Below are 12791 nucleotides of genomic sequence, written 5' to 3'. Positions count from 1 at the left end.
CAAATTTTTATGAATGCTAGGAAGGAAGGACTACAGCTACATTTGTTGTATGTACCAGAGTCAGAAGGATGAGAAAATGTATTTCAGCAATCCGAGTACTCAGTGTGTTCAATGAAGCTTTTGGGAAGGGCAGGACGATAGAATTATACTATGCTGATGATAGCCTTCTTACAATTTAATGAAAGCAAGGGTTGCGCTATGCATACCACCTAGAAGGCACCAAAATCAACTGTGACTGGTTTAATGCGGGCCTCTTGGAAGAGTCTCTGGTTCTTGGTAGCTACGCACACTCAGGAGGCTGAGGCGGGCTGGACACTATCAGGTTATGGCTAGACTAGAGTCAGATACTGGACGAGAAAGTGCTTTGTAAGTCGCAAAGGGTGGTTTATGAAGTGAAGAACTGTTAATATTATTCAGTATCTTTACATAACTTTTTCTAATCTTTACAACAATCGTAAAAGAAAGAATATAATTATCATCATTTCACATATGAAGAAACTAAGACTCAAAGAGGTTAAGAAACTTGTGCAAGGTCACACAGCTAGCCAACAGCACAGCCAGGAATCCAGCCAAGGTTTGCCTAGTTTCAATGCTTCGCCACACCGCTTTCGGGACAATTGTGCATTGCTGAGCACTAAGTTGCCCTTAGTGCTACAGAAGCTACAAAAGATGAAGTACACTTTTAACTGTTTTAAGTCAAAGCAGTTAAAGCATTACACTGAACAGTTAAAATAAAAGCTGTCTAATACTTCACATGTGACTAAGAATTTCATAAAAACTCAGATTATCACTTGCATTTCAATATGAACAATTGTTGAAATATAACTGTTGCACAAATACCCACAGATGAGTACATGTAAAATGGTGAAATGTGAACAAGGTCAGTGGATTGTATCAATGTGAATTTCTGGTTTACGACACTGTGTTACACTTCTGTAAGATGTTACCATGACGTAGACGGTGTGAACCTGAACACAGCATCTCTCTGTTCCACTTCTTACAACTGCATATGAATTACAATCATATCAAAATTAAAAGTTCATTAAGAAAAAAACTGTCATGTTTGACTTACAGCAAAGTTACTCTGTGCCGCATAGTGCAAGGGCGTCGCTCCTTGGCTGTCAGAGGGGATGCTTCCAGATTTATTTCTTTCTAAAAGGAGATGGACAATCTGTGCATGGCCTGAAAGCAGACAAAGTTAACTGTCACATACACAGGATGTTAATTAATTTATAATCTATTTAAAGGAAAGGGGTAAGAAAAATCTCTAGCACACAATACAGCATTCAAAATGGTTGCTGAGTAGTGGCCCCCAGTTCAGCCTCTTCTCCGACTTCTCATTAAAATACTATGGTAATGTAGAACAAAGGTAAACATTTACAACACTAAAAACTTAGATCTCCAATCAGGAAGGAAATGACATTAATCACTACTACCAGATTGAGAAAAACATTTATTAGGTATCAGCTCGTCGTATTCCCTGGCTTCACTGTGTACACCTGCCCGTAAGAAAGGTAGAAGGTGCATTAGAAGCCAGCCCCACTCAGCCACCCGTGTCTTTGGTCTCCAGGCTCGCTACACGACCAGTCTGAACTGCACAGCTATACTTCTGCTGTCCAGGAGGACAAACTGTAGTACAATCTACGGGAATCTCTGAGGTCTCCTATCCATCCCTCTCACCTCCCACTCCCAATCTTTTACCATCTAAGCAATAATCTGAAATCCTAGGAAACAAGTGGGCAGGATGATGAGGTGCTGGTGGAGAAAACATTCTGCAGTGCGTTCTGGAGGATGTGGTCTCCACAAGCAGAGAACTGTACAAAGGATCAAAGAATGAACAAACCTGATAGTGTATTTGGGAAACCTAAATTTCATAATTCTCTTGCTTCAGCATACTGAGGAACCAGGCAATGAAGGAGATGCCACATTAGCAGGGTGAGGAGAGGCTGCACGAAAGCCAGGCAGGAAAAAAGGACTTTAGTGACGGTTTAGCTCATCGACTTGCTCTCCAGCCATGGTCCGAGATGGAGTTCTCCAGAACACAAACAAAAGTAGCGTCAAAGGCAATCTACGCCACGTGGTCGACTGAAACACATCTTGTCTTGTTTGAAGGGAAAACACCATCAGAAAGATGAAGAACATATCAGAAAGTGATCTAGAGAAGGATCCGGAGGAAGATCAGGACACGGTTTGGCACCTTTGGCCAAGTGCAAAGAGACGGCCTCTAGAAAACAAAACAGAGTATCCTAGGAAGAAAATGGACGGAGATGACAAGATAATGAAAGGACATAGAAAGGGAGGCGGAGATAAAAGGAAAGATGGATGAGAGAAGGAAATCAAAATGCAATATAAGAGACAGAAAGAATGCAGAACTTAGGGAACAAAAAGTCATTTTAGCAATGTGGAGACAAATTTATGAAATCCTCCCAGAATGCAGAAAAAAAGGAAAAAGGGATGAAGCTGCACACTGAAATGAACTCTAAATAACAATAAAAAATCTGATTATAAAACTGAATGCAAATGTAAAATTCATGTTCAAAAGAGACAATATATAATTTAAAAACTAAACCCATAATAACAATTGGGAAAGAAAACCTCAGGTTACACTAACAAATACTAAGAGAATGGTAAGTGAAAGTGTGCTAAATTCCTCGGTTCAGGTGGGAATCAACAGATGCAGTTTTGCTCTTGACTTTGACTTAAAAAGTTTTGATCCATTTAAAGGTAACCATTAGTAAAACTTAAATAACCTCCTTAGCTAATTCCAAACCAAATAACAACAAACTGAGTCCATAAACCAAAAGGCAGAAAACAAAGGAAAAGGAAAACAAAAGTGAAAATTGTTTTGAAAAACCAAAAACACCAATAATATTCAAAGAGCAGTCAAAGAACAGAAAATATAACAAATTACACACCTAATAAAAATGACTATTAATGGGTAAAACTCCTTCACTAAAAGAGAAAGACTCAGATTGCCTCCCCAAATCAGACACACATATGCACTACCTCATCTAAAAATATGACCCCCAAAATGTTAAAGGCATATGAGAAAAATATATAGAAAAAATCAAATACAACTGTATTAGCACAAACATAAAATTAAAGCCCTCCTCTCCCCAAATCAAGACACTGGTCGTGAAAAGAGGATTACTTTACATTTATATTTGTAAATGTACATAAATGTGCATTGCTTACACGATCAGAATTCAAAGACATGATGTTGAAATCAAAACATGACAGAGAACACATTTATAATACTAAAATTGAAGCACAGAGATATTTGGGTGTAAAATAATGCTATATAAGTAAAAATTAAAATAATGAACTAGGAGACGGGAGGCTGGGGAAGAGAGGGCACAGAAAGGTTCCCACACTCATGTAGCTCCTCCTCCTGCCGACTCACCTAGTAAAGCTGCCCAGTGAAGTGGGGTTCGGAACAGGTTATCGTAAGATGTGATATTGCAGCTTTCATATGAGGTCAAGACATCAACCACCGTCACGTTCCCATCGGCGACTGCAAAGTGAAGAGGTGTTCGGCCCTCGTAGTCTTGCCAGTTCAGTAAGGACTCCGTTGGAGCAGCATCCTGTTTTTAAGGAACCAGAGACTTCAGACACACACAGAACCCTCAATCCACCACATTCGACATAAGTATATTAACTGAGCAGTTTTCTAAATCTCTGTTCTCTCTCAGAACAGCAAAGTGATAAAATTCAGAAAAAAGCAGTCGATGTCTTTACATTTATTTTCCTACTGAACTGTAAAGAGCACAGACAAGATATAATTAATAAACACCATGTACTGACTGTCTAGATGAAATAGGTATCAAAACATGTATTTTGTGCTTCTGTACCTGTTAATGGATTGAGCAAACGCTGCATATTTTGTTCTTTTGCTCCCTACGCATACATCCATAAATGATACATAAATTTTGTGTGGTTTTTAATATTTACACTTATACATTATACTCTGTATGTCCTTCGGCCATTTTTCTTTCCACAGTAGACGTTGGGATACCTATGCTGAAGCTAGTGCATTTGTTAAAGCACAAGGTAGTTCCCCATTCTCCTACTGAGGGACATCCAGGTTATTTTCATTTTCCCCACTATTAGCAATAATGCTGCAGTGAACGTGCGTCCTTTACCTGTCCCCTTGTAGCACAGAGGTGAGATTTTCCTCTAGACTAGAATTCTAGCGGGGGGGCGGGGTTCTGGGCTGAAGGATATCTGCATCCCACACAGGTATTGTTGGGCTGTTCTCCAAATGGTTGTACCAGTGCTCAAATCCGTGACAAGGTGTAAAAGTTGTTGTTTCCCCAAATGCTGGCATAAATGAACCATGTGGTATCATCAAGCTTACTACATTTTTCTGCTTGTAGGTATAAAAGGCATTTCACTGATGTTTTCATTTTTATTTCTTTTATAAATGAGGTTGAGATTTTCAATCACATGTTTATTGGCTGTTTGGCTTTATTTTTCTGTAAATCAACAGTTCACAACATTTACTCGTTTTTCTACTGGATCTTTGTAGCAGGTGTTAGGACGCACTGCTTCGGTCCCTTCAGGACTAAAGGACTCGTTTCCCCAGCTGTGTGTTGTACTACCAGCCAACGACCCTCAACAGTCAGCCTTCTGAAATTGCTATGGCTAAAGAGAGTTGCCTCCCCCAGGGCTGTGTCCCTTCTCAGATTGGGTCATATCAAAAGCCACGCCCTCTTGCCCCAGTGTGAGAACCCTCTGAAGGGCCATCTCGGATTTAGACCGGCTTGTACAGCCAGCCTATTTTACAAAGAAAAGCATGAAAGGTCTCATAAACACGTCAGAAATACCAGAATAGTATTATAGGGCCTTGACTTTTCCAAGGACTAAGATATATTTCCAAGGGAAAAAAAAAGACAGGTCTGTGAGAAATAAGGTATGAGTGAGAATTATCCCCCTAAGGGCTTCAGATATTAGAATTAACACATAAAGAATATAAAAATAACTATCTAGGAAACATGTAAGAAAATAAAAATTAAAAAAAAGTGAGCATGACCAAGAAGATCTGAAAAAGAACCCAATAGAACTTTCAGAAGTAAAAATGTGATCACTAAGATTAAGAGTCAATGAACACCGTAAACAAGAGACTGGATTCAGAAGACTTAGGAAACTGAAAGACAGATCTGATGTGCAGTCATCCCTCACTATATCGTGGTTCACTTATTGTGGCTTCACTATATCACATTTTTTAAAAATACATATCTAATTCTGTCAAAATAGATATATATTTAATAGATATATATTTATTTCTAATCAAAATAAAATACAGTATGCATTTCATCAGTGGATGAATACCATACTGTACAAAATTATGTAGGTTTAAGAGTATAGAAAGTGTTTAAGAGCATATGAAGTGTTTATTAAGAGTTTGGGAAAGGTTTATAGGAGTGTGGGAAGGGTTTCTAAAGCCTTAAATATATATATATAAATAATAAAATAAGTATAATGCTGCTACTTCGCAGATTTTCTCCTATCGCGGGGGTCTCTGGGACGTAACTCCTGTGATAGGTGAGGGATCGCTGTAATTACCTAGAACTCAGCAGAGAGACAAGATGTTGAAAATGAAAAGAGTTAAGATACATGGAGAATAAAATAAAAAGGTCTAAAACATGTATAATTGGAGGCCATAAAGGCAAGAACAAAGACAATGAAAAGGAGGCAATATTTAAAGAGATAATGGCTACATATTTTCCAGAACTGAGAAGCTATAATCAGAATGTATATCAAACAGGAAAAAATGAGCCACACCTAGACATGCTCTAGCTCAACTGTAGATGCTCTGTTGAGAGGAGTTTAAAAGCAGCCTGAGAAGAAAGGTAAGTCGTCTATAAAGGAATGACAGACCAATAACCGACTCCTCAAGAGTAACAATGAAAGGCAGTTTGAGAAACATAATAAAGACTGAGTTGAAAAAAGTAACTATCTAGAATTGTGTATACAGAAAAACTATATATTAAAGAGCAACATAGAAATGCAGGCATTCTTAACAATTAAAAATAGCTTATCACCAAAAGATCTACCCTAAAGGAAGTTCTAAGAATTATATTCCAAGAAGCAAGATAATAACCCTAGAAGGAAAAGTTGAGACTCAAGAAGAAAGGCAGAGCAGAGAAGTTAGTCAACATTCAAGTAGAAGTAAATGATCATTGTACATACAAAATAATATCTTTTAAAGTCTCATTTCTCTGTTGCATGAATATAGCATGAAATATTAGACTATCATAGCATGTAAATTGGAATGTGGGAAGGAGTGATTAGAAACCCTGAAAATCATCTAGTGTTAAATATTCAAAATTAATAAGTATAGCAAGTTATTTAGATATATAATTAATGAACAAAAATACCAATTGCATTTCTATACATATATAACATGTATAGAAATATACCCATTGCTATGCTTTAAAAAGTTCAAAGTGTCACTGTTTGTAAATAACGAAAAACTAGAAATAGTTCCAAATCTCTGTCAATAACAGAATGAATAATGTGTGGTTTATTCACAAAATGGAATATTAAATAGCAGTAAAAATTAACATATTACAGCTACACACAGCAATATAGCTAACATCACCAGCATAACACTGGGCAAGAAAGTCATGGTGCAAAAGAATACACACAATATGATTCCATATATATATAAAACTTAAAAAAACATCAAAAACTAAACAACATGTAGTTTAGGGACACGAACGTATGTGGGGAAACTCTAAGGTAAATAAGTGGAATGATAAACCCAAAACTGAGCATAGTGGTTGCCTCTGAGAAAGGAGAGAACAGAATGGTACTGGGAGGTACCCAGGGGCCTTGAAAGGTAACGGTAGTGGACTGCCCCTAAAACTCAGTGATGAGTACCTGAGTATGTGTCGTCTCCTTAGTATCTTACATCTGCTTCCCAAATATTCACTTATATCTACTCACTGTTTAATCAGAACAAGTACAAAACAAAGCCAGGGAGTGAGAAATACAAATCTACGAGAGTAGCTGATGGGGGACAGGAATGAGCACAGCCTGGGGGAGGATGCATTTGGAAAAGGTCACACAGAAAACTTCTACATGGTCTTAAATAGTGGTGTTAAATAGTGGCATTAAAATGTTCTACAGTGTTTCTTGAGTGATGTGTTCGGATGTTTGTCGTATTCTTTTGTTTTGTAACTTGCTTATGTGCCGTATGCAGGATGTGCTTTTGTGTGTACTGGATATGTCGCACGACAAACGTTTTGCCGGAGAGACCAGCCAGGCCCACTGGCACCTCTGCACTCACCAGGATGCACCGCACGGTCTGAACAGCGCCCGGATCTTTGTGGTTGGCTGCCCAGTGCAGTGGGATTTTGCCTTCGACGTCGGGAATCCCGATGTTGGAGTCGTGCTTGATGAGCAGCTTCACGTGCTCGGGGTTATTGTAGTAGGCGCTCCAGTGCAGAGCTGTTTGCTGTGGAATTGAGGTTCTTAAATCGCAGCGATAACAACAGCAACCGCAACAGCACAGTGGCAATTTTTCCCAGGCTTTTACTGTTGGAAGGGCTTTATATGTTTATCTCATGTACTCAGCATGGCAATTCTGGGAGAAAGTACCTTTGAATTTGCACGTGATTGATGAGGACACGGAGCACAAGGAAGGTAAGTAACCTGCTCTACGGCAGAAAGGCAGTAAGTGGCCAAAGTGAGATTTTAGCCTAGATGGTCTGCGGTCAGAACCTGCCCTCTTAGCCATGGTGGGTATTTAGGTCACCAGGTGCTAAGAAATGGTAATGCTGAGAAGGAGAAAAGCAGCCCAATCCTCTGTGAATAATGATCAACAAAGTAAGTGATGATTTTGATACTGCATCCAACACCTTAAGAATTTGATACAATGTTTTCAATTATCTATCAAAAAGAAATTCCTACAGAGGAAATCATAGATCTGAATTTTTTTTTCAAAGAAGAAACACAATTTTATGTGACAAACTCTAAGCCCTAGTTACTGGTCAAAGATACCTTTTGAAAATATGGCAAAGTTTGCTTTGTTTCAGATAAAAGTTAAAAATGAACACCCTGAATGCGCTTTGAAACCTCTTCTGCATTCTTGGCGATACGCCATACTAGACACTTTCTCTACCGGGAAATTTATTCAGGAGGCGCAGAGAACCTGTTTGGACACACACTGTCCCTTTCAAGTAGCACTGCTATCAATCCAATCTAGAATCAGACCATCTAACTGCAGGAACTGAGCTCACCTGTCACAATAAACATTTTATATACACACAGTATCCATTCAAAGTATACTTATAGGCATTTAATACAAAGAGGCACATTTTATTACCTTTTACTCAGTAATAACAGCAGAACAACAAAGTCACAAATACAATAGCAGTTAATTTGCCCATAACTACATTTTCAATAAACAACACATATGGTGTCTGTAACTTTTCTTTTCCCATGTTATATTTGTTGTGAATATAGTTATTGAAATGTAACATTATGTCTGTTGAATCTAAGAGTAAAAAAGTTTGGAGTTGTGTTTTTTTCTTCTTTGTTTTTTTATTTTTCTAGTAATTCTCTTTTTTACTGTGGTAAAAGATATACATAACATAAAATTTACTATATTACTGTTTTTAAGGGTACAGTTGAGTGGCATTAAGTACATTCAAATTGTCATATAACCACCAGACCATCCATCCCCAATATTTTTAGCTCCCCAAACTGAAACCCCATGCCCATGTAACAACCCCCACTCCCAACCCCTCCTAGCCCCTGGCAACCTCTGCTCTACTCTGTCTCTCTGAAACCGACGACTCTGGGTACCTCATAAGTGGAATCATACAATGTTTTACCTTTTGTGTATGACATTTTACTGAGACTAGTATCTTCAGAGTTCATCAATGTTGTAGCATGTGTCAAAATTTAATTCCTTTTTAAGGCTGGATAATATCCCACCATATGTATACACTGCATTTTGTTTAGCCATCTGTCATCAATGGACATTTGGGCTATTTCCATTTTCTTGGCTATTATGAGTAATGCTTCTACGAAAATGGATGTCCAAATATTCATCCTAGTTCCTGATTTCAATTCTTTTGGGTGTATACCCTGAAAGAGTATTACTGGGTCATATGGTAATTCTATGTTTTGTTTTTTTAGGGACTGTCACATTGTTTTTCCTGGTGGCTGCACCAATTTATATTCATACCAGCACTGCACAGGATTCCAATTTCTCTATATCCTCACCAACACTTGGTATTTGTGTGTGTGCGTGCGTGTGTAGTAACAGCAACCTAAAGGGTATGACGTCCTATCTTATTGCAGTTTTGATTTGCTTTTCCTTAATGATTAGTGATGCTGAGCATCTTTTCATGTGCTTGCTGGCCACTTGTATATGTTCTTTGGAGAAATGTCTATTCAAGTTCTTGGACCCTTTTTAATTGTGTGGTTCTTTTTTGTTGTTTATTTTTAATGTATGTCATAAAATTATTGGTCTGTGACAGATTGGAAATTAAAAACAAACTGATCCTTTCCCTCAGATACTTTGAGAATCACAGCTCTAGGCATTTATCTTCCTCTCTGCTCTGGGCCTGTCTGGACTGTGTGGACCCATTTTCCATCTGTCTTCACTGGATAACCTCCCATCCCTGTTCAACACAGAATAATATACAGATACTGGAAGACAGGAGGATGTTTCTAGAATATTTGGGGATGACATTATAAAGCCCAAAGACATTCACAGCTTAAGTGATTAATGATCTTTGTGGATTTATCAAAGTGCTGCTTTTTTTTTTTTAAAGATTTTATTTATTTATCTTTAGAGAGGAAGGGAACGAGAGAAGGAGAGAAACATCAATGTATGGTTGCCTCTCGTGAGTTCCCCGCTGGGAACTGGCGTGCAACCCAGGCATGTGCCCGGACTGGGAATCGAACCACGATCGTGTGGTTCACAGGACCGTGCTCAATCCACTGAGCTACACCAGCCAGGGCTCAAAGTGCTTTTTTAAGTAAAATATTAGCACTCTCGACATGCTGTGAGTTAGGAATAAGATTAGTTAACAGTAAGCTGTAAAATAAAGTTGATTACAGAACTCTGGGTTATGTGAGTGACTACTGAACAAAATCAGAAAACTACATAAAGAACACTATGAGAATGAAAGGATTGTTGCATGTAAACCCAGTAGATTCAATCGTAAGAGTTTTAATTACATGGGAGCATAAGAGTTATTAACAGGGCTCTATAATTACATGCTAGTGGAAATGAAGAGGAATATTGCCCTTGTCTAAAGCCCACATTTTTTCCCTGTAAAAAATGATCAGAGTGATAACCAGTTGATCAAAACAATGACCAATATGTATAATACATTACAATTCAAGAGCAGGGAAAATAGCGGATCCTGGCAACAAATGCCAGAATGGATGTTAGAACCTAAATGAAACTAGTAACATTTCATAGCTAACATTTATTGAAAGCATACACTGCACTGGGCATTGCGCTAAATACTTTATATGTATTACCTCGTTTTCTCTTCAACACCCTGTTGTCCCCTTTCCACACATGAAAAAACTGAGGCAAAGCAGTCATTTGACCAAGGACACAGAATAAGCAAGTTATAACTTCTGGATTGAAATCCAAATAGTCTGATGCCAAAGCCAGGCCATTCAACAACTGTGCACCTAGAACAGTGCCAGGCACTAGCCGCCACAGACCTTACACCGCGGTCACTATCACAACCAGCTGTTAAGTAATGGGTTTCTGTTTGAATTCCAGTCCTGCCACTTGGATCTTGGACAGAATTTTAATCTTTTGAGCTTCTCTTTCCCCACCTGTACAAAGGAGATGATGCTACACCTACCACACAGGGTTGCTGGGAGGACAAAACGACAGAATTTAAGTGAAATGCTTTACGAGGGCATATGGAGACTTGGACTGTTCTACCCTGTGTTCTACCGTGTGCACAAGTGGCAATTTTGGCCTTTTTCCTGCAGGTTTCATATTGTACCTGAGAGTGTTTGCTTTCTCCTCTTATTTGTCGTGGACTTTGGCAGTCCATTACCTTGTTTTTATCCTGTGTGTCCACTTCTCCTGGAGCCATGAACTTCAGCAGAAGTGCTAAGCACTTAGGGCTCTTGTGCCGGGTGGTCAGGTGCAAAGGAGTCATCTCCTCCAGATCCTTCTGCATCCAATTTGCTCTACGTGTCAGTAAGAGCTTCATGAAACGATAATTTCCCTAAATAAAAAAAGAGATGGTAAGAAGAAAGTGAGTTTGGAGGCCAAATTGTTTTAAAGTTTAAAATGTTTTTAAGTATTTTAATTATTCTGCTAGAGTAGTAACATTCAGAATAATTAATAAAAATACTTATAATTCTATTACTCTATCAATTGTTTTTTTTTTCATGTTTCCTTCCAACCTCTTTCTATGTGCATATAGTTTATGTAGTTGCTGGTCAATATCTCATTGTGTAAAATCAATATATTTTATCTAATCATTCTAATATTATTTCCAATATTTTCTTTATAGAAACTGCTACGATATGCATTTTTTCTCACATAGTTTGTTTTTTCTTGTTTGTTTTTTAAAAGTATAGCCCTGGCTAGTGTGGCTCAGTGGATGGTGCACCAGCCTACAAACCAAGAGGTCGCTGGTTTAGGGCACATGCTTGGGTTGTGGGCCAGGTCCTCAGTTGGGGCATGCAAGAGGCAACAGACTGATGCTTCTCTCCCTCTCCCCCTCCCTTCACTGCTCTCTGGAAATAAATAAATAAAATCTTTAAAAAAATTATAAATTATCAGGAACCAACTTACTGGGTCAAAGGAGTTTATATATTTTATATTTCTTTGGTGTATTCTACAAATTGCTATCTAGGAGCAGCAATAAGTATATTAGTTTCAGCATATTCTGACCATCCTAGTACATATTTATATTCAAGATAAGATAACTCTGTGAGATAAGCTGAGATTTTAAATCCCAATTAGAGGTGAGGGAAGTGAGATTCGATGGAGTTGAATGTTTTGTTCACAATCATCAGGTTAAAGAAGAGGTAATTAGTTTTCTTGAACACAGCTATTTACAGGTACGACTAAGCAAAAAGCAGCTTGTTCAGGCTCCAAGCCCTTGACTCGTGTGCCACCTAAACACAAACTCAGGAGTCACTGCAGGCCACCCGCTTGCAGGCAATACTCTCCACATCAGTTGCACCCTCCTGGAAAAAGGAACAACTGCAAGGGTAGAGCAACCCACTGGCGAGGATCCGGCTCAGTCACTGCAGAAGAGCCTCCGTCATCCAAGGTTGTGCTCTCCGTGGTTTCCGTTACCAGTGGCAAATTGCAGTCTGAAAATATTAAATGAAAAACTGCAGAAATAAACAATTCGTAAGTTTTAAATTGTGCGTAGTTCTGAGTAGTGTGATGAAATCTCGTGCCGTCCAGCTCTGTCCTGCCTGGAACGAGAATCACCCCTTTGTCTAGTGTATCCACGCCACACACCCTACCCGCCGGCGACATCAGTCACTTAGTAGCCATCTCGGTTATGAGAGAGAGAGAGCACGCAAGAGAGTGCATATGCATTCACATACCTTTAGTATAGTACATTGTTATAACTGTTCAACTTTATTATTATACATTACACTTTATCAAAGGTATGTATGTATAGGGAAAAACATATACATACATATACATAACATATATAGGGTGCAGTGCTAGCTAGCCTCAGTTTAAGGCATCCACGCAGGGTCTTGGAATGTATTCCCCACACATAAGGGGGGACTACTGTGCAGTATAATATGTCTGTGTAATATAG

At 38.6% G+C, this 12791-nt stretch overlaps 1 protein-coding gene across 3 annotated transcripts in view; it reads right to left on the bottom strand.

Annotated features, from left to right (window-relative positions):
* Nucleotides 1-12791, bottom strand: part of INVS (inversin) — a 128180-nt gene that overhangs the window by 50438 nt on the left and 64951 nt on the right. For all 3 annotated transcript variants that reach the window (XM_037035787.1, XM_037035786.1, XM_037035788.1), the window contains 4 exons: nucleotides 11049-11222; nucleotides 7295-7462; nucleotides 3404-3584; nucleotides 1073-1182 (listed from right to left, as the gene is read on the bottom strand). In XM_037035787.1, coding sequence (XP_036891682.1) covers nucleotides 1073-1182; nucleotides 3404-3584; nucleotides 7295-7462; nucleotides 11049-11222 — 633 coding nt within the window. The remainder of the gene's footprint in view (nucleotides 1-1072; nucleotides 1183-3403; nucleotides 3585-7294; nucleotides 7463-11048; nucleotides 11223-12791) is intronic.

Source organism: Sturnira hondurensis, unplaced genomic scaffold (assembly GCF_014824575.4).
Source record: "Sturnira hondurensis isolate 20B ecotype Veracruz unplaced genomic scaffold, ASM1482457v3 Scaffold0022566, whole genome shotgun sequence".
Lineage (NCBI taxonomy): Eukaryota > Metazoa > Chordata > Mammalia > Chiroptera > Phyllostomidae > Sturnira > Sturnira hondurensis.
This window is presented reverse-complemented; position numbering and strand designations above follow the sequence as displayed.